Source organism: Aquarana catesbeiana, linkage group LG11 (assembly GCF_042186555.1).
Source record: "Aquarana catesbeiana isolate 2022-GZ linkage group LG11, ASM4218655v1, whole genome shotgun sequence".
NCBI classification, from domain to species: Eukaryota; Metazoa; Chordata; class Amphibia; order Anura; family Ranidae; genus Aquarana; species Aquarana catesbeiana.
In genome coordinates, this window is record NC_133334.1 from 88,918,785 (window position 1) to 88,941,830 (window position 23,046).

The following is a 23,046-nucleotide window of genomic DNA, read 5'->3' on the forward strand; positions in this document are numbered from 1 at the left end:
TAAATCCTATTCATTGGTTGTTGTGGACCCAAGGAGGATGAGCTTGGATTTGTAACAGGTATGTGTTCCGTCTCAGGAGCTATAATTGGTGGATTTTTATGCTGCCAACTGAACACACACCCATTCTTATAGTCACAGATGTCTCTCGTGTATTTCTTTTGTTTTTTAACTCTCTGCTCTCGCTCTTCTTTCTCCAAATGGTCTTTGAGATTTGTAGAGCGCAAAATATATTCAGCTAATTTTTTATGTGGGAGGAGCTTATCCCTGATTTCCTTAATTTCTGTGTCCAAGGTTATCTTCCTTAGGCGTTTCCTTTCAATCAGGAATCCTAACAAGGAGATACCTGCCTCGTTAAAATAACGAAACCAGGATTCCAGATCAGGCTCTCCTTGTTGGGGGTGGATATTCCACCTCAAACCTCTTGGGACCAGGCGCTCTTTCGAGTACTGCTCGAGAAAAGCTATGTCCCATTCCAGGTGAAGTTCTGATACCATCAGATTTTTCAATCTCAAAAATAATCCTCCTATTTCAGAGTCGGTATCGAGGGGGAGGGGGGATTGTCATTCTTGACAAGATAGATTACCACATGGAGATGACTAAAATTCTCGGTGATACAGATACTTATTTAAAATTAACTAAAAATCCTACATCTGAGTTTAAGAAGATTCTCGTTGATTTGATTGATACTGGCTCCCAATTAGGAATTCCTGATAAAAAGGAGAAGAACTTTTTAGTTCCAGTCGCTCCGCGTATTCCTATAATATATTACTTACCGAAAGTTCATAAGAACGTCACACAACCTCCAGGCTGCCCAATTATCAGCGGCATCAATTCAATAACATCTCGTATCGGCAAATACATCGATTTTTTCCTCCAACCGTTAGTAAAGTCTACACCATCTTAAGAGACACTAAAGACACCATTGCTAAACTTGAATGTGTTACATATAGTAAAGATCTCATACTTGCCACAGCAGACGTTAAAGCATTGTATACTTGTATACCCCATGATTTGGGGTTTGCAGCAGTTAATTCTTTCCTTTCCAGAAATGGAACAATTCCAGGAACCCAGAAGAGGTTTATCATGGATTTGTTGTGCTTTGCCACCAAACACAACTACTTCTGGTATGATGGAGACTTCTATCTTCATAAAAAAGGAGTGGCGATGGGGGCTAAGTTCGCCCCCAGCCTAGCCAATATTTTCATGGCCAAATGGGAGGAGGATGTCGTCTATGCCCTGGACCCGCCACAACTGGTGTTGTGGGCCAGGTACATCGACGACATCCTCCTCCTTTGGAAGGGAGATATGGAATCTCTGGATGAATTTATATGCACCTTGAATGACAACCGGATTGGAATAGAGTTGACCTATGAAGCCAGTCGGTCAACTATTCACTTCTTGGACCTCGAGATCACGGTTGTTAATGACCATCTCATTACCAAGACTTTTTTTAAGGCCACCGATCGGAATGGATACATTCCGATCGATAGTTGCCAACATGCAACATGGCTGAAATCCATTCCCCGTAGCCAACTGCTGCGGATTAGACGTAACTGTTCACAACTTACTGATTATTTTGATCAAGCTAATATCTTGAAGTCTAGATTTACAGATAAGGGCTACAATACACTGGAGATAGATGAAGTGATTCATAATGTTTCCCTAGTAGATAGGAATTTACTAATTTCTGAACAACCTAAACATAATTTAGAAAATAAACATAAATGGTCTTTCCTCACTAACTTTTCAATCCTGCACAAATAGGTTAAGGATATTATTCATAGGCACTGGAAGGTACTAAAAAATGATACCGTGCTGGGACCTGTCCTTCCAGAGCAAGCAGGGGTGATTTATAGAGGTGCTATGCCCCTGAGGGGACAGATTGCGCCCAATATAACTGACCCCCCTTCCGTCCCCTCATTTTTCCAGAGTATGAAGGGCTTTTTTCCTTGTCGAAGGTGTAGGGTGTGTAAATACAACACACACAAATCCCGTAAGATTGAGACCTTTGGATCAACTACCACTGGGAGAGAATACTCTGTTAAACATTTTGTTACATGTTCAACAAGGTATATTGTATACCTCATTACTTGTCCCGGCGGGAAACAGTACGTGGGGCGGACCATTCATACATTTGCTATAAGGGTCAATAAACATATAAAGTCTATCAAAAAAGGACGTACGAACCACAGTGTGCCCAACCATTACTTATTATGTCACAACCGAGACCTTACTGGCACTAAGTTTCAAATAATAGATAAATTAATCTCTCACTGGAGAGGAGAGTCAAGTGTGAGAGGAGTATCGAGGCTTGAAACTTTTTGGATACACCAGCTAAGATGTTTCACACCACATGGACTTAATGTGGAGTGGGACATTAATTAATTCATTAATCAATCTTGAATGTGTGATCCAGAAGATGCTCCCTCAAATCCCCCCCCTCCCCCCCTCCTTTCTTTAGACAACTTGATCCCCATAAAAGTTTTTATATACATGTGGCATGAGTACGCCTAACTCGTTTGGGGACTAATTTGGGCCTCTCTTATAACTAAGATGGCTCCCGTTTATATATGAGGGGAGGTTATAATATCTGTAATCGATTATTCCGTTTAAAATTATTCGGTCCTGGTTTCTGTGTTTTTTATGAATTAATTTTTTAAATTTTTAAATTTTACAATTTTTAATTTTTTCTTTTTCGTTCTATCAAATAAACTTTTGAAGTCGATGGTATATAATTCTTAAATATATGCATTACAGCACATTTTCTCTCTTCTGTTCTGGTTTTATTGGTTATACTTGTTTTGTGATTTGACATGAATTGAGATAGGTGTCATTTTTAATATATATACTTTCTTTAGTTTTACTTTTTAAATATCTGTAACCTAACTGTGATGCATACTGACTTCCTGATTGGATATCCTAGTTTGGATATTTAGGCTTTACGAATACATTTTATTCTTTCTTTGCGGTTGACTCTGAGAACGCCGTATTCATTTTTATTTCAAGCATTTCCGGCCTCGATGATCCTTTTGGAACGCAGTTGCGCTCCAGTAGTCTTGTTGATGTGTTCCTATTTCCGGGTGGCGCGATGACACGTCAGACGTTAGCACGTGACGTTGGTCACGTGCACGTCAAACGCAGTGACGATCTGCATTGGGCTGGCAACTGGGGAGTGGACACTCCCACCCAGTGAGAGCGCACTCGGATAGGACACTCACACTGAGGCTTGGCTGGTAGAGGCAGACTCTAGATCCGATTGGCAGATTGTGTAAACACATGATCCTGAATGGAACGCACGCTAGGAAACCAGGAAGTCAGAGCGCACATTGATGTAACAGCTGTTTTATGGGTTAGTATTACAGTATGTGTATATAAGCGTGGTGGTGGCGGGATGGCACATACCCCAGCCGAAGTCTCTTCAGACGAAACACGTCTGATCTCCTTGCTGTACCCAGCCACCCATACAACGCTTGTTTCTTCCTTTTATTTGAATTTTTTGGATTTACACCATGTGGAGGCTCCTTGTTTTTAATTTATACATGGCTCACTTATGCTGGTAATGACGGTGATCGTACAAGCCACCTGGGCAGGGTCCTGGTCCCCCATCTAAGGAGGAGGTTCACCACCATACAGACCACCCTCATACTGTCATCCATCTTAAGACAGTTCAAGCTCGTTTGACTCACCGCCAAGGGCCTGTGAGTCCACCAAAGTCGGTAAGAGTATTTTATCCTTCACTCTGATTTGGATTATTATCAAGAAGATATCACTATATCATCTGCATTGCACTGAATTTGCTTTCTTGCGGCTTATTTTTCTGTTCCTGCACCATATGTTGGACTAGATAAATTTATTTTTAAATTTGATTAGAAGATTGTGGTTACACCTCTTACCAGAATTGTGAACTTTTTCAATACTATCATCACGTTTGCTATTTATATTTTTCACATTCTTTAACTGTTCATGTTTTTTTTTCATCACAAAAGAAAATGCATTCCATGACTATACACTAAGAATTTTTTCACAATATTCTTTATTTTCTCAATCCCTTATCTGGGACAGATTTGATGTGGTTGTTTTACTTTTTCGTTTCTTTTTCGTTTCTTCTAAGATTGCCCTTTGTTTGGCTCTATCCATCTTTCCATCAACTCTCCACACATAGTGTTTTGCTTTTAGGCTAAAAAGTAAAATTTTGGTCTCATCTGACCAGAGCACCTTCTTTCACATTTTTGCTCTGTCCCCCACAAGGCTTCTGGCAAACTAAAATTGAGACTTCTTATGACTTTCTTTCAACAATGGCTTTCTTCTTGCCACTCTTCCATAAAGGCCAGATTTGTGGAAAGCACGACTCATAGTTGTCCTATGGACAGATTCTCCCACCTGAGCTGTGGATCGCTGCAGCTCCTCCAGCGCTACCATGGGCCTCTTGGCTGCTTCTCTGATTAATGCTCTTTGCCTGGCCTGTCAGTTTTGGTGGACGGCCATGTCTTGGTAGGTTTGCAGTTGTGCCATATTCTTTCCATTTTCGGATGATGGATTGAAAAGTGCTTTGTGAGATGTTCAAAGCTTGGGATAGTTTTTTTATAACCTAACCCTGCTTTAAGCACTTTCATAACGCAGGCCATCTAATGACATCCTCGGCTTTCAGTGGTGATATCTGAATGATGCCTGCAGCTGCAGGCATCATCCAGATATTTTTTTTTCAGCCAGCGATTCCCTACACCATGAGCACAATCATAGCGGCTGTTCAACTGCTTGATCCCTCTTGGGGGCGGGGGGGGTTGTCCCCTCCCGCAGCCCTACGGTGCGTTTCCAGGCTATCGGGTCAACGGCAACCCTCAGAAGGAATCCGCCGGCGCCAGAAAGAAGCCATAGAGAAAACCAAGGGACAGATGGTCCTTGGCAATCTCTCTGATTCTCGGAGGCCCAGGCGCAATGTTAGGATGTCACGTCAGGGATGTTTACATTTCTTGTAATAGGAATAAAAGTGATCAAAACATTTTTTTTTATGGGAAATTGTAAAAAAAATAAAAAATGAGGATAAAATTAACAATATAAAAAAAAATTAAAGTGCCCCCATCGTCGCAAGCTCTCACGCAGAAGCGAACTCGTACATAGATTGCTCCCGCATATGTAAACTACGTTCAAACCACACATGTAGACATGTGTCGCGAACGTTGGAGTGAGAGCAATAATATAAAATAGCCCAAAATCTCCTCTGTAACTCTAAACATGTAACCTGTAAAAAAAAAATTTAAAGCGTCGCCTATAGAGATTTTTAAGTACCGAAGTTTGGCGCCATACGAGTGTGCGCAATTTTAACGCATTACATGTGCGGTATCGATTTACTCGGCGTAACATGTGTCACATTATGCAAAAAAATTGGGCTAACTTTACTGTTTGTATTTTTTTTTTTTTTTTTTTTTTATTCATGAAAGTGTTATTTTTTTCCAAAAAAAAAAAATTACTGCGCAAATGCCATGTGACATAAAATGTTGCAATGACCACCATTTTATTCCCAAGGGTGTCTGCTTATATATATATATATATATATATATATATATATATATATATATATATATATATATATATATATATATATATATATATATATATATATATATATATATATATATATTATTATTAACAGGATTTATATAGCGCCGACAGTTTACGCAGCGCTTTACAACATTAGGGCAAACAGTACAAGTACAATACAGTTCAACAGGAGGAATCAGAGGGCCCTGCTCGTTAGAGCTTACAATCTAGGAGGGAGGGTCAAGTTATACAAAAGGGTAATAGCTGTGGGGGGTGAGCTAATGGAGAAAATAGTGCAGTTGTTAGATGGAGGCAGGATAGGCTTCTCTGAAGAGGAACGTTTTCAGGGATCGCCTAAAAGTGGATAAATTTGGAGACAGTCTGACAGATTGGGGTAGGGAATTCTAGAGGATGGGCGAGGCTCGGGAGAAGTCCTGGAGGCGGATATGGGAGGAGGTGATGAGGGAGCTAGAGAGCAGGAGGTCTTGGGAGGAAAGGAGAGGGCGATTAGGTTGGTATTTTGAGACTAGGTTAGTGATGTAGCTGGGGGCAGAGTTGTGGATGGCTTTGTAACTTATTGTTAGTATTTTGAATTTAATTCGTTGGGCGAGTGGTAGCCAATGGAGGGATTGGCAGAGAGGGGTAGCAGACACTGAGCGGTTTGTAAGGTGGATGAGTCTGGCAGCAGCATTCATGATGGACTGAAGGGGGGATAGTCTGTTTAAAGGTAAGCCAATGAGGAGTGAGTTGCAGTAGTCAAGGCGAGAGATAACCAGGGAGTGAATCAGGAGCTTTGTGGTATCTATGGTTAGAAAGGGACGTAGTTTAGAGATGTTGCGGAGGTTGAGGCGGCAAACTTTGGAAAGTGATTGGATGTGGGGCTGAAAGGAGAGTTCAGAATCCAGGATAACACCTAGCACCCTGACATGTGGTGACGGGTGGATGGTTTTGCCATTGCTCTTGACAGAGAAGTCAGGGGAAGGGGCACGTGGGGGAGGAAATATTATAAGCTCGGTTTTGGACAAGTTGAGTTTGAGGAAGTGGTGTGACATCCATACAGATATGTCAGTTAGTAAGTTAGTGATGCGTGAGGAGATTGATGGAGTGAGTTGAGGGGTGGAGAGATAGATTTGTGTGTCGTCAGCATAGAAATGATATTGAAAGCCATGAGAGGCTATCAGCTGACCCAGGGAAGAGGTGTAGATTGAAAATAAAAGAGGTCCAAGAACAGAACCTTGGGGGACCCCGACAGAGAAGGGAAGAGGAGTAGAGGAAGTAGAATTGTAAGTGACACTGAAGGTGCGTTGGGATAGGTAGGATGAGAGCCACTGAAGAGCACAGTCATGGAGACTGAGGGAGTAAAGTTTTTTGAGGAGGAGGGGGTGGTCAACCGTGTCAAAGGCAGCTGAAAGATCCAGAAGTAGGAGTACAGAATAGTGTCCGTTGGTTTTTGCAGTTAGTAGGTCATTTGTGAGTTTTAAAAGAGCAGATTCTGTGGAGTGTTGAGGGCGAAATCCCGATTGAAGGGGATCAAGAAGTTTGTTTTTAATGAGGTGGTCACTCAGTTGGTTGTAAACCAGGCGTTCAAGGAGTTTAGAGGAAAAGGGGAGCAAGGAGATAGGGCGTAGGTTGTTAAGATTGGTAGGGTCCAAGGACGGCGCTTTGAGTATGGGGGTGACCAGTGCATGTTTTAGAGCATCGGGGAAGATGCCAGAGTTGAGGGAGAGATTGAAGATGTGGGTTAGAGAGTGTAGGATGGAGTCAGAGGGTGACCGTAGCATTTGAGAGGGAATAGGGTCCAGGGGACAGGTGGTTAAGTGGGCGATAGAAAGGAGTTTAGCAACTTCATCTGTAGTAACATATTTGAATAGGGGGAGTGTCAGTTGTACCTGTTGACATGGTGTCTCAGCTGGGGGAGATACCTGTAGAATGGAGATTTCATCACGGATTGTATCAATCTTGTTTTTGAAGTTATTAGCGATTTCCTGGGCAGAGAGTAAGTCAGTGGGTAAGTCAGTGGGTGGAGGCGGTGGAGGACAAAGTAGAGTGAGAGTAGAGTTGAAGGTAGAGAAGAGTTTACGGGGATTGGATGAGAAGGTGTTAATAAGAGTTGTAAAATAGGTTTGCTTGGCAGTGTGGAGGAAAGAATAGTATGTTTGGAGGGCAGATTTGTATTGGTTGAAGTCTTTGAGAGACTTCGTCTTGTGCCACAGACACTCAAGAGCGCGACCTACGTTTTTTGAGAATTTTAGTGTCATCTGTTTGCCAGGGTTGTAGGGGTCGAGGCCTGATTCTGCGTGTAGTGAGGGGAGCGAGCTTGTCCAGGGTGGAGGACAGAGATTTATTGTAGATGGACGTGGCTTGGTTGGGGCAGGACAGGGGAGAGATTTTGTCATAGAGGTGGTCAGTAGCAGAATAGAGGAGAGAGGAGTTGAAGTTGCGAAAGTTTCTACGGGTGATGGTTAGGCGATTGGAAGGAAAGGTGGTGGAAGACAGGGGGAGAGAGAAACTAATAAGGTGGTGATCGGAGAGAGGAAAAGGATTGTTTGAGAAGTTGCATGGAGTGCATAGGTAGGAGAATACAATGTCAAGGGTGTTGCCATCAGAGTGAGTAGAAGCCTATACCCATTGCTTCAGGTCAAATGAAGAGGTTAGACTAAGAAGTTTAGAAGTAGCAGGAGTGTTTGTATTAGCAGGGATGTTGAAATCACCGAGAAGGATTGTTGGAATATCCGAAGAGAGAAAGTAGGGTAGCCAGGCAGAAAACTCATCAAGGAAAGTTGATAATGGTCCAGGGGGCCGGTAGATCACAGCAATTCTTAGAGAAGTAGGAGAGAATAGACGTATACAGTGGGCTTCGAATGATGAGAGGGAAAAAGAGGGAGGAGGGTGAATAACCTGGAAGGTGCTCTGGGGGGATAGGAGGAATCCCACTCCACCTCCCTTGCGTTCATTAGGCCTAGGGGAGTGAGCCCAGTGAAGGCCACCCTGGTAGAAGGAAGCAGCAGAAGGGGTGTCATATTCGTGGAGCCAGGTTTCGGTGAGAGCAAGTAGATTGAAGGAATTCGTGACAAAGAGGTCATGAACAGCAGTGAGTTTGTTGCAGACAGAGCGGGCGTTCCAGAGGGCGCAGGAGAGAGGGAGGCTGGTGTTGGGAAGAAGAGGAATGGAGACTAAATTGTGTACATCGCGACTACTGCCAGAGGGTGTAGGGTGATGGTGATGGGTGTGTTGGGCACAGTTAAATAAGGGAGGCCCAGGGTTTGGGGAAATATCTCCAGCGATTAGGAGAAGCAGAAGAGTGAGGGAGGTAATATGAGAATATGATTTGTATGAGGGGACATGCTTCAGTATCCTGGGGGGTATGTTAGCAAGTGGGCTTAGAGTTAGAAAGAGGTGATGAGTGCAGTAATAGGGGGAGGGGAGAAGTGAGGGTGATATGTACAGATTGTGTGGTGGGGCAGAGGGATGTAGAAAAGAGAACTTGAGGAGAGAGGCAGCAATTGTGAAGAGGAGGAGAGGTAAAGAGTGCATGTTTCAGAGAAGGTGAGATAATATGAAAATGAGGTCACCTGAAGTTAGCTAGTTAGCTTTGTGCAAATTTCTGAAGTGCAAGAGCAGAAGTGCCACTTATTTAAAGAACCCCACTTGTTTGGAAGAACCCCCTGTATATGCAGCCCCCTGTATGTTCCCCCGTAAAGAAAGCCTTGTTATATACTGTGTTGGGTGTGGATGGAATCTGGCAATTAATCAATTAGGAGGGCATATTAGGAACACAGCAAGCAGGACATAACTTTCACACCACAATCAAACTGCAAGGGGACTAAAAGGCCAAAATTCTAAAGATAAGGGAACCCATAATTTAGGTAAGACTTAATGGCTAAATAAACATTGAAATAATGTGAGCATGGCTACAGCTGTAACAAACAGATTTACCAAAAATGTATATAAGCGGTCAGTCAATTTTCAGTTTGCAGGACATGGGAATATAAACGCAGATTACCAAAAATGTATATAAGCGGTCAGTCAATATTATTAATATTATATAATATATATAATGTTTGGGGGTTCTGAGTAATTTTCTAGTAAAAAAATTATGACTTTTACATGTAAGAGAGGGTTGCTGGACTTTGCGCGGTATGGAAGTGGTTAAACTTCTCCACCTTTATCCCTGACCTGTCTGGTGTGTTCATTGGCCTTTGTGCTGCTGTTTGTTCACTAAGGTTCTCTAACAAACCCGAGGGCTTCACAGAACTTTATACTGAGATTAAATTACACATAGGTGGACTCGATTTACTACTGTTGAGTTCTAAAGGTAATTGGTTCCACTTGATTTTAGTTAGGGGCATCAGAGTAAAGGGGGCTGAAATCAAATGTACGTCACACTTTTCACATATTTATTTGTAAAAAATGTATGAAAACCATTTTATCATTTTACTTCCACTTCACAATTATGTGCCACGTCTATCACATAAAATCCCAATAAAATACATTTGTTTTTGGTTGTAACATGAGAAAATGTGGAACATTTCAAGAGGTGTGAATACTTTTTTTTTCAAGGTACTGTAGGTATTTTTTTACTATTGTCTTGTTTCCTGTTTGGATTTGCTAAATCTTAAGGTTGTATATTTATGTACTACATTTATTGCTCAAATAAAGTACTTCAATAAATACATGTATCTGCAAAAATGACTTGCAACCTTCTAATGTCTGTTTCAGCTACTGTGTTCTTAGAACTGTGGAAGAGGCAGAGGGCAAGAGATGTCTTTTGGTGGAACCTGTACAGCTGGGACGAGGATGAGGTATACCTTTTTTGAGTACCACATGGAAAGACAATACACTTTTCTGTTTGCTATAGATACTAAGGTGTTATACTTCTGGTATCTGCGTTGTATAATGCTTGCAAGAAAATAGAGGTATCAATAAAATATAGAAGGAAAAAACAGTTTGTGTTTCATTAAGGATTATCATAACATAAACTGTAGTGCATTTCCAAAATAACTTGACCAAAGCCTTGCTGTACTTGTGTGTTCACTATGTGTGTCTTTCCATAGAGTCTAGTATATGTACAGTGATCATTGTGTATTCTTTGCAGGAGGAGCTGGCTCTGGAGCTGATTAATAATCCAGAATGTCAGATCCAAAAACACCAACATTCTTACCTGCGCTCCACTTTGGTTCTACTGGGAGTAGCTGCCATGGTACGGAATTTCAATATATTGTTCTGTATGTTTATCTCTATATATCTCATCATTTTTATTACTGCTTATCTAACCATCACTCTCTTTAACATATTTACCTGGTAGATTGCCATATTAATTGGTATAGCACAGGCCCTGGTTGTATACCGTGTGGTGGTGACTGTGACCTTTATGCGATCCTCTTGGGACTTACTTAAGGAACATGCTACCACAGCTGCAGTTATGTCTGGAGCTGTACTTCATTATCTTACCATTGTCATCATGACCAAGGTGAGTCTCCTCAGTCTTTAAATGATACAGGACACCATCGCAGTATATTATCGTATGGACATCTGTGTTGACTGTTGCTCCAGAGCTCTCAGTTTAATAAAATATCAGTTTAATAAAATATAATGCATACTAACTACTCAGTTGCCTTGATAACTGCTTGATATCTAATTTACCTTCATGCCCCTTGATTAGTGATGGGCTCTTCTAAGCCCAGCATGATCACTTCTACCAAAAGTTCTCTTGTTGGGAAAACAAGGTCGGTCCAGAAGTGCTAAATGGAAATGTAATGGGTTGATGACAAAATAAATATATGCTCCTTTGTGCTTCTTTACATTAAATATTTGGGTGGAGAATTACTCCTATAGAACATGTGTGCTTCTGAGCATATATATAATCATAATCTTTACTTGTTATATTTGCTTGCTTAATTTTCATTGTATGGTTTACATATACTTTAACAAAATAATGCCTTATCTGCCACAGTTTCAAGCAAATATTTTTTATTTTATTTGTTATTATTTCCACTTTTGTCAACCTGGTGACCCCACCAGTCTTAAAGCTGATGTCCATGTTTCATGTCACTTTAGTTTGTTTGAACCAAGCTACTGCTTCAGTGTCATTAAGCACTGTATGTTTTGTATTCCCTATTCTCTAATTTTAATTTATTTTGTTTACATTTTCATTTTATTTATTTCCATAAAAAGGCACACCAAAATTCTCAGCACTAGGCCCATGATACTCTCAATCAGGTGCTGCTTCCTAGTGTACATACATCTAGCCACTGCGGCATTGGATGTGAACCGATCGAGCGCATTTGCATGGTCACTGGAAAACATGGCAAAAAAGTGTTTAAGACACTGCTGCTTGGATAGTGCTCAGCAAACCCAACACTGAAATAATTATTTACACTGTAACAATTAAATATATATTTAACCATTAGTTGCCAGTGGTTTTTGCTGAATTGGATTACAGTGGACTATATAAATTCATAATAATGATACATTTAGAAGGCTTGACTTTAGCAAAGTGGTTAGTAATTGCTAGATTGCATTAACTCTAGTAATTCATTTGACTTGTTCCTGGAGTTACTCTTTACAAAAATGAACCGGAGAACACATTATATCAAGTCTGCGTTTGTTAAAGTTGTTACCATAGCATATTCTTTATCAGGCGTATTCATTTCTCTGTGCAGGTGAATCGTGTTGTATCTACTTATTTGTGTAATCTGGGTGAGTCACTCTTTTATATTGTAATAAGTGATGGGTGAAGAAGACATGCCTGTGCATGGCTATGTATAATATCACTGAAGAAGTGTGGCTGTGGGTGTAAGATACCTCAAGGTCAGCGTCATACTGAAAGTACAAAAGGATGCTGAGTGAAAAAGCTCACTCCTGTCATTAGACCACCTTTCGCAACTTTCTTGAAATAATGTTTGAGGACTTGGAGAACCCCTGCTAAAATTGATTATATCCACAGGTAGATTACATTAGTGTGATAAGTAAGTTAAAGAAAATTTAAGAATTAAAAAAAAAAGTATGTCATACGCAAAGTTTTAGATTCCCACTTAGAATTATATATCAACACCATGCTCTATACCCCAAAAACATTATTTAACTAATGTTTATGAAGTGAAAAAATAACAGAGAAAAACCACATAGATAATTTTTGATCAGTAGAGAAATGCTCCTTACACTGGCGGTCAGTAGAGAAACGCACCCTTGTGCTGAAGGTCAGTAGAGAGATTCCCCCTTATGCCCCATACACACGGTCGGATTTTCCGACGGAAAATGTGTGATAGGACCTTGTTGTCGGAAATTCCGACCGTGTGTAGGCTCCATCACACATTTTTCCATCAGATTTTCCAACACACAAAGTTTGAGAGCAGGCTATAAAATTTTCCAACAACAAAATCCGTTGTCGGAATTTCCGTTCGTGTGTACACAAATCCGACGCACAAAGTGCCATGCATGCTCAGAATAAATAAAGAGATGAAAGCTATTGGCTACTGCCCCGTTTATAGTCCCGACGTACGTGTTTTACGTCACTGCGTTCAGAATGATCTGATTTTCCGACAACTTTGCGTGACCGTGTGTATGCAAGACAAGTTTGAGCCAACATCCGTCGGAAAAAATCCTAGGATTTTGTTGTCGGAATGTCCGATCAATGTCCGACCATGTGTATGGGGCATTACAGTGGTTAGTATAGTGTACATGTGAGATAGTGCTATACTTTGGTAATGTTGAGTAGGTCTGTTGCATCTCAACCCGTGGAGGGCAATCAGAGTGAGTCACTTTAAGTGTGTAAAAGGTTGTGGAGATAGGTGAGGAACACCATGCATGAATAAAAAGTCTTGGAAACTATTTGGAGGACCATGATCACTTTATTAGTTTATGATATAAATCTAGACTCTTTTATGTCATACACTAATAAAGTGATAATGGTTCTCCAACCGGCTAGAGTTTCCAAGACTTTTTATTTATGCACAGTACTCCTCCCCTAACCCAACAACCCTTAGAAATGGTCAGTGTAAAAATGCTGTCTAACAATGGTGGTCAGTAGAAGAACCCCTTATATTGTTGGCCAGTAGAAGAATGCTTTTACGTTTTGTGGTAAGTGGAGAAGTGCCCCTTAAATTAGGAATCAGTGGAAAACTATCCCCTTATATTGATGGTAAGTATAGTGCCCCTTCCATTGGTGATTACTGACTTCCACCATTTGATGCCAGTGGAAAATTCTGGCCCTAATATTGGTGGTGGGTGTAACTTGGCAATCTATTTGCTGATGCTCAAGGAACCCCTAGCAACATCTAGATCAGCAATTCTTAACCTTGTTATGCTCACGGAACCCTTAAAACAATGTTCAGGTCTCGGAGAATAATATTCTGATAAATCTCATGACACATTGACGTGATCAGTCAGTTGTAGGTATGGTAATACATAAAAGTATAAACAAGTTGCATTAATAACAGTGCATTGGTGTGCAGTGGAAAAGCTAACAGTGTATCAGTGTTTAGTTTATACAGGAACAGTGCATTAGTGCTCAATGAAAACCCTAACAGCGCATTGGTGCTCAGCAGAAACTTTAACAGTGTGTCGCTGCTTAGCAGATACATTTGCCTCTGGTGCTTAGTGGAAAATGTATTTATTTGAACAGTGTTGCAAAAGCCCAGTAAAGAAGCCCTGCTTTACAGCATAGTGGTAGCTTGCATGGGGGCTACTGAAACCACTGTTAGGCAGATAAGTATCTACTGTGGTGGGGGTAGTGGAACCCTTGGAGACCTCTCATAGAACCCTGGTGAGAAACCCTGCTCTAGAAAAACCCTGGTTGAAAAAGTTGCATTAGACATTTGCCCCTGTGATCTATTGGTTACATGTTTCTTCTGAGGTCTGAAAGTGCCTATAAACCTTTCAATCTTCTGGTCTTACAGACATCAAATCACTAAATGACTTCACACATAAGTTGTGTTAAGTGGTGTTGCTAGGTAAATACACATACCTATGGGGCCATCACAGGTCCCATAGATGCAAGCACTTTCTGTGGCTCTGTTAATGTTCTTTCTTTCACAATTTTAAGTAAAATTACCATAACATTTGTATATTCCTTCCTTCCCAAGTTGCGATATGGAAACATATTGTTATATATTGCTTATGTACAGAGCAATAAAAAAAAATTGAATGTTCTGCTTTTGTGGGGCACTTCTTGTAACTGCTGTTCACATAAGGCTGTGCAGAGCTGGAAGTCAAATTGGAGGCATACTAGCATTTTATGAAGGAGTTTGGCAAGGGCAGGTCTTTTTATTTTACAAATGTTCAGAGAATGACATAAAAAAAGCAAAACTAAAGAGCAAACCCTATTGTACACTGAAACCACTAAGCAGATAAAGATTGATATACTGTAAAGGGGATAAAACAAAGGGCATTATTGGAGGAATAACACATCTGATCTAATATTCCTCTTTCTTAGAGAAACCCCGGACATTTACAGAGAGAGAAAACAGCTTCACCTCCAAAGTGTTCACATTTCAGTTTGTTACTCACTTTTCATCTCTCTTCTATGTGGCGTTCTTCTTGGGAAGGTAACAAAATTCATAAAAAAACCTTACGTTTCCTTACCATGTTATTTTCGGTTCAATAAGGAATTATTCAAAGAGTTTTGTTTTTTTTGTTTTTTGTTAATATACAGTACATGTCCAAATAAAGAGTAAATTGTATGAGCTTTAGCATTGTCGTTGTGGCTCTTCAACAGTTCTATTGGTTCACTGGTCCTGTTGCAGCCTGAAATGACTTTTTAACAACTTAAAGTGAAACTACACTATATCTGAGCACCACAAATAAAAATTGCAATTTCATTATTACTATTCAAAGAAAACTCCCTCATCCATCCATGTATCCATGCTTTATCCATGCTGAAAAACACCCCTTTGCATTTCTAGCCGTGGCCCTCTTGCATAAGGGCAAATGATTCATGTAGTATTTACTTCTGGAATCCAGGTGCCCTTAGCTCAGGCATGCAGGCAGGAGGGTGTGCTTAGCTGAGAAAACCCCTCCTCCCCTCCTGAAGACTCCTGGGAGGTATGACATCATTTACCTAGGCCTGGAAACCAGGAAGTAACTGAAGAAATGGTAAAAAAAAGGTTAAAACAAGTAAATATTATATATACAATAATTTATATATAATATTAATAATGCTAACAGCATAAAAAACATATTTGCATTATCTTGTTGTCTTAAAGCGGAGTTCCACCCAAAAGAACTTCCACTCATTTGGCACTTTTCGGGGGGAAGGTTACCGCGGGGCTCCCTTCTCCTCTCCCTGTCGCCAGGCCAATAGCAGAGAGGAGTGGGGCCTCGCGCAAGCGCAGTAGGGTTCCCGGGGTGAAGCCATGAGGCAGCAGCCAACAGCTGATGGAAACAGAGAGGCGAAGTAGTTAGGGCATATCTAAACACAAAAACAAAAATAGAATACATTGCAGATTATTATTCATTAGATCAGTGGTCATCAACCCTGTCCGCAGGGCCCACTAACAAGCCAGGTTTTATGTATTACCTTGGGGAGATGCAGACAAGAATACTGCAATCACTGAGCAGCAAATTATATCACCTGTCATGTATTTCAGTTATCTTGCAAACCTGGCCTGTTAGTGGGCCCTGACCACTAATGACCACTGCATTAGATAACGTAGTTGCACTTTTTTTTTTTTTTTTCTTCTTTTTTTTTTTTTTAATGCTAAGAAAAGCAAGTGCAGAAAATACCTGATGATTTTGCCAGAAGTGCATTGTGTTTGTAACTCCACGTGAGCTAAAAAGGAAGCACAATGAACCTTCTTATCTTTGTTTAAACTACTAGTCCCCATAAATACATCATGTAATGAAGATGAACAAAGGCTGACATGTTTCAAGTTCAGCCTGTGGCAACCTTGGCTCTATCCCTAGATACAGTAGAGAAATTAATGTAGCCACCCAGGGACAGGAAGTGTATTGTTTACAGGATCACAGGGTGAAAGTAAGAGAAAAGCCTGAAGAAAAAGGAAAATGAATGCAGACACCACATCTAGAACTGGTAAAGGAAATATACTATAGTCTTGTTTTTTGGGTTTAGACACGCTTTATTACTCCAGAGCATACTTTTTTATTGTCGAGATGAGTACATTTTTCACCAGATTCGTTTTTTTGTCGTTCACCCAAATTTTATATATATATATATATATATATATATATATATATATAATTACAAAGAAAAGAATATATTATAATTTATATATTTTTTTTTTTATGGACAGATGGGAGTTTTGTAACAAATAAAGCTCATAAATAATTGCGCGATTACAAAAAAAGGAGAAAGATAGCTGTCAGCATCAAACAGTGTGGTGCACCGTGCACAAGTGTGTAATAATAAAAAAATGCAGCGCTTAAAATAATATATGCCAGGATGGCGTGCTCACATCCTATATAAAAATAAATGGTGAATATAACAGATAATGTTTGTGAACAAAATTTGGATGGTGGAGTGTCATGCAAGCTTTAGGGATTAAACAATCCCAGGGATACTATGCTGGAAGATGCTGCTGGAAGGTTCCATCCAGGGCCACTGTGCTTGTAGACTGGTGTATGGATTCGCAGCAGGTGGAAGAATGATTCTTAAAGGAGAACGACTTCTGCTCCATAAAGGTTGAAGGACCATCGTCCGAAACATGTCGGGTTGCTGAAGCTTTCGATGTCTTGTTACCACGCGATTTTTATCTTCATCCTGTGATCACGTTTTATCCAGTGCTTGTCAAAAAGTAATTTCTGGCATTTTTTTAAAAAATAAAACCTTTTTTTATCGGATTCATGCCCTTTGTGGAGACTTTTTTTTTTTTCCTGCCATGAATTGAACCTATATGGAGCAGAAGTCGTTCTCCTTTAAGAATCATTCCTCCACCTGCTGCGAATCCATACACCATTCTACAAGCACAGTGGCCCTGGATGGAACCTTCCAGCAGCGTCTTCCAGCATAGTATCCCTGGGATTGTTTAATCCCTAAGGCCCCTTTCACACTGGGGCGGTGGGGGCGTCGGCGGTACAACAGCGCTATTTTTAGCGCTGCTGTACCGTCGTTCTTGCAGCGGTATTCGGCCGCTAGCGGTGCGGTTTTAACCCCCGCTGGCGGCCGAAAAAGGGTTAAAATCCCTCGTACAGCGCGGCTATAGCCGCGGTATTGCCGCGGTATAGCCGCGCTGTCCCATTGATTTCAATATTATACACCGAATACACCTCTCCTTCACCGCTCCAAAAAAGCGATTTGCAGGACTTTTTTCACCGTCCTGCCTGCGCACCGCTTCAGTGTGAAAGCCCTCGGGCTTTCACACTGAACAAACAGCGGAGGCTGTTTAGGGGCGGTTTGCAGGCGGTATTTTTAGCGCAATAACGCCTGCAAACCGCCCCAGTGTGAAAGGGGTCTAAAGCTCGCATGACACTCCACCGTATGGTGCCTGTGTCCACCCCCTCTGGTAAGAGTACCCACTTCTACCACTTCTATGTTGATCCGAATGCATAAGGATTCCTTCCCGAATTGCAATCACTACTCACATCTCATATTGTGTTCTTCAAGAAGAATTTATTGCACATATTAACGGAGTTTTTTGGACACTTTTTAGTTATCTGTGATTGTTTGATCATTTTTGCTTAATTTTTGTTCACGAATATTATCTGTTATATTCACCATTTATTTTTATATAGGATGTGAGCACGCCATCCTGGCATATATTATATTTAGTGCTGCATTTTTTATTATTTTACATATTGTAGATTTTAAATGTGAAGTGATGGGAAAACCTTTTGGGTTTCAGTAACGTTCATCAGTGAAACCAAATTTAAAAAACAATAGGTAGTTTTTTTGTCATGCAATTCCTCACCGTGCAAATACAATACAGTATAATGTAGAGACTATAGGTTTGCTCAGAATAGCTATGGCCACTAATGCAGTTTTTATAGCCTAAATGGGCATGGGAACCCATTAACCAACTGGTCCAACCAGAATGACCGGCATCTGCTATTAGTCCTAGGGTCATCTCCAGTGAGTTGTCATGTTCTGCTTGTTCTGCCAGTTCATCCTTGGGTATGAAGTTCTTTTCTCAAGGATGTGGGGTTTCTCATGCAAAGACCAGTTCTATTACAAAATGGTTGCTATATACAAAATATTTTTCACATTTCCCATGCAGAAGATAGAGGGACAAATCAGAAGAAATAAACACAACTACCTGTACTTATTGTGTTTATATTCTTAATTCAAACAGGTACCCTCTATTTCAAATCTGCAGATTACTTTTTTGCTGCTGTGATCTGACTTCCTGTTTATAGGGTTGCTACATTCATTCTCTGTGCTCAGCGCACAAGACTGTGACTAACATGCACTTGTTCATTATACACAAGTAGGCAGAAAAACACAGCAAGAAATCATTTCCTGAAAAATAGATTACAGGACCATTCAGTAATGGATGTATATGGATTATTTTTGAAAATGAGGATATTGTTTAGTGTCACTTTAAGCAAGTTACACAGCACTGTCATTGATATGCACATTATTACTGTGTGTCAAAGTCAACTACACCTTTAATAATCTACTCTGGATGGTGACTACTGTCTACTGCCCCTCGTAAAGCAGAAGTTAGTGCTTGCCCGAGGTCTGCCTGTTAGTGCCAGAGGTGTCTAGGGCATGTGATTGTCATCTTATCTTACGAGAGGTGAGGTGGAAGAACTTGGGCATACCTCCCAACTTTTGAACTTCAGAATGAGGGACACTTGAGGAAGAAAGTAACCTTGCGCCACGGCAAATGTGGGCGTAGTCAAACTTCTGACAATGGGAGGTGCTTAAGGGGCATCAGTAAACAAAACTCGGGCTTCCTTGTACCTATAAAATATGCTTTTATTATTCCTCAAGCAAGAGCCTCAAGGATGCATACAAACCCCAGCACATTCATTTAAAAAAAAAAAAAGGATAAAAAATGCAGTGATTTGGAGTGCATTATGTACAGGGTGCGGGGATCTGGGATGAGCTATGTACAGGGTGCGGGGATCTGGGATGAGCTATGTACAGGGTGCGGGGATCTGGGATGAGCTATGTACAGGGTGCGGGGATCTGGGATGAGCTATGTACAGGGTGCGGGGATCTGGGATGAGCTATGTACAGGGTGCGGGGATCTGGGATGAGCTATGTACAGGGTGCGGGGTTCTGGGATGAGCTATGTACAGGGTTCTGGGATGAGCTATGATGGGACGGGGGTAGTGGAGGGCAGTATGATGGGAGGGGTGGTAGTGGAGGGCAGTATGATGGGAGGGGGGCAGCCACAGTGGAGGGCAGTATGGGGGGACAGCATGACTGGAGCAGAGTGACCATGAGCGTACTCAATGCACTGCACTGCAGAGAGCATTTCTCCCACCTTTTCTAGGGCAGGAACAGCCTTCAAGCGAGACCCCAAGTCGGGAGTGGAGCTAGCGGTCCTAGGTATGGATGACTGTTTGACTCTACACTGTGGATGCAGCTAGTGCCAGGCTGGATAGGAGGACTGGCGGGGCAGCATATAGGAGAACCGATCCTTCTGCAGCCGCTGAAAGTCCTCTTCGTACCTAGGGCCGCCAGCTCCGCCTCCCGACTCTGCCCTGGCTCAAAAGTGCACTCCACTGTGAATGCTGGGTCTCTGCCTCTCTCCTCCTAGTGACGTCACTGGTTGCGAGGCGGGCCGCGGCTAGCAACCAGTTTGGGCAGTGAGCCAGGGTCCAGAGAATAAAGTAAAAGGGGTCTCCGCCAGCCAGGGGCCCACCACAGTGCGTGGCAGCAGTGATGCAAGGGCTATTTTAGGTGCATTCAATTGGCTCAGGGCCAGGAGGCAATTCCAGGATACTGTGTCTCGGAATGAAGGTGCCCGGGACAGAGCTGCCAATTGCGGGACTGTCCCGGCCATTCCGGGACTGTTGTGAGGTATGCTTGGGACTGATGGGGTCTCTGGGGACAGACTACAGAATAATAATTTTACACCATTTAAGCCTTTTCGTTTAGTGTCCATGTTTGGCAGTTTTCCTTTAAACAACTGTAAAGAGGGTTGCATGAAAGCAACTCCAGATATTAATTTTCAGGTGTAAAGCCATTCAATTTTATACACGTTTCCAGTGGTAGGATTGTTGAATAACATTGTGTAAGTTTGGACTAACCTTTACACAGTTTGCCCATTTTATCTAATGTGTATGTTGCATTTGTTATGATGTAAGGGTCAGTTGGGAGTGGGTTTTTTTTAAATTTTTTTATTTTTTTATCTTGTATTGATAATATCAGCAGCAATAGATAACTAGTCATCTGTTGCTGGAGAGGGTTACACGGTTGAACTGTATTAGTTTTGCCTGGCTTTAAAATGGTTGCCAAAACTTAAAGTAAATCCTGATAACAACAGTGATGATGTCACTGTATTTCCTCTGTAGCCACAATGCAAAAGCGCTAAGATCAAGTGGGAAACAGGGTTTTAAATCTGGCACTATGATTGCAAGGTGCTACAGAGTGTTCTTATAGAGAAGGACTGCAAGCCCAGGAGATGATCCAGGGCATGACAAAGGACTGCATCCAGGGCTGTCTTTTTATTCCTGGCCCAGAAGAGATTAGAACTAATTTCATGTTTCCTTCCTGAAAAACAGAATAAATGGCCACCCAGGAAACTATGTGCGTATTGCAGGACACTGGAGACTGGAAGAAGTAAGTGAATTGGCTCATATATAGGTTATATAGGTGGAGATATATGGATGTTCCTTGACTCTCATTTCGTTCCAGTGTCACCCGAGTGGCTGCATCACTGACCTGTTCATACAGATGTCTATCATCATGGTTCTGAAACAGACCCTTAGTAACTGTGTGGAATTTCTGTCCCCGTAAGTACAGTAGACAGTATGGTGCTCTTAATGTGTGTTCTGCATCCTTTACGCTGTCATGCCCACATACAAGGTTACACATTTATTTAATAGGTTGAATTATCATAATTGGTGACATACACTGTAGATAAAATACACTGCATTACTTGTTTTTAGGTTTCCTTTTACATTAAATCAATTACAAACAACTAGTGCACGATAGCCATCGGGTTGTGACGTGTAAACCTTCATGTTCCATTGGAGAGAAGCTAGGAATTGACCATTTTAGGGGAATTCCGTGTTAAAGGTAACCTAAATAACTCGGACACAGAAGGAAAATTTTGTTCAGACTTTACTGGTACAGAATGAGAAGATGCTCATATTAAAATGTATAATATTTTATTCCAGCTCATTTACAATCCATAATAAATCAACATGACCCTAAAATTAGTATATAAGCTACCCTGCAGTATCTGCTTATCATAACTGACAGAACAAACTGTCAGTTACCATACACAATATAGGCCTAATTTTTAACAAATATAATGAGAAATTCGCATATGGCCTTGTGATGGTGGATCCCCTTAAGTCAACTCATTTCTTAATATGAGCATACAGTATTCCCATTCTGTACCAGTAAAGTCTGATCGATCAAAATTTTTCATCTGTGTCCAAGTTATACAACTCCAGATGTGGACCTCAAATTCTGCATAAATTCCTGATATGTCTCAGCAACAGTATAAATTTAAAAAATAAAACTCTTTGATTGAAAAGCAATCCTTGAGCTCTGTCACTAGTTTGCTACAGGCAGGAGAAAGCATTTCCTCAGTCTCCTCTTCCCTGGTTATCAGATTTCAATGTTATATCTTTGTAGCAGTTCACAAGGCTTTCTAGAAAAAAAGGGTGTTTGGCAATCTCAGAAAGGAATGGAGGGGACACATTACAGTAACCTAAAAGGAGACAGGAATTAGTGTGAGTTTCTAAAAGAAAGAGCGTTAGTGCAACTAAAACCAGTGTTGTAGCAGTGTAGATGAGAGGGAATGGTGGAACTTCTCTGTTGAAAAGGATTCCCAAACCACTATGTGTTAAAGAGCAGACACTGCAGTAGATATCTCTTTTAGACAGGCTGTCTCTTTGTATCAAAACCTTGGTTGGAGGTGTTGGAAGGGAGAGGGGGAATAAGTTATTATGTGGAAATTTCAGTATGAGCTACTGCCCTCTGTAAACTTTTATAACCAGAAAGGAAAGGAGATATTGCAAACATGTATATAAAGGAGCCCAAATCAAAATATTTTGTATTTTAATGTGGCTAAAAGTAAATAATAATAATTTTCAACAATTTTGCTGCCACCGACGTATGTCATACGTCAGCAGCTGCGGGGGTATTACACACATGTACAGTATCTCACAAACGTGAGGATACCCCTCACATTTTTGTAAATATTTTGTCATATGAAAAGATAATAACACTGAAGAAATGACACTTTGATACAATGTAAAGTAGTGAGTGTACAGCTTGTATAACAGTGTAAATTTGCTGTCCCCTCAAAATAACTCAACACACAGCCATTAATGTCTAAACCGCTGGCAATAAAAGTGAGTACACCCCTAAGTGAAAATGTTTAAATTGGGCCCAAAGTGTCAATATTTTGTGTGGCCATCATTATT

At 41.0% G+C, this 23,046-nt stretch overlaps 1 protein-coding gene across 2 annotated transcripts in view; it reads left to right on the forward strand.

Moving 5' to 3' along the window:
- The window catches only part of ANO9 (anoctamin 9), a 161,616-nt gene that overhangs the window by 107,901 nt on the left and 30,669 nt on the right, over positions 1-23,046 (forward strand). For both annotated transcript variants that reach the window (XM_073604711.1, XM_073604713.1), the window contains exons 11-17: positions 10,258-10,340; positions 10,634-10,738; positions 10,844-11,008; positions 12,201-12,237; positions 14,972-15,083; positions 21,169-21,226; positions 21,302-21,399. In XM_073604711.1, coding sequence (XP_073460812.1) covers positions 10,258-10,340; positions 10,634-10,738; positions 10,844-11,008; positions 12,201-12,237; positions 14,972-15,083; positions 21,169-21,226; positions 21,302-21,399 — 658 coding nt within the window. The remainder of the gene's footprint in view (positions 1-10,257; positions 10,341-10,633; positions 10,739-10,843; positions 11,009-12,200; positions 12,238-14,971; positions 15,084-21,168; positions 21,227-21,301; positions 21,400-23,046) is intronic.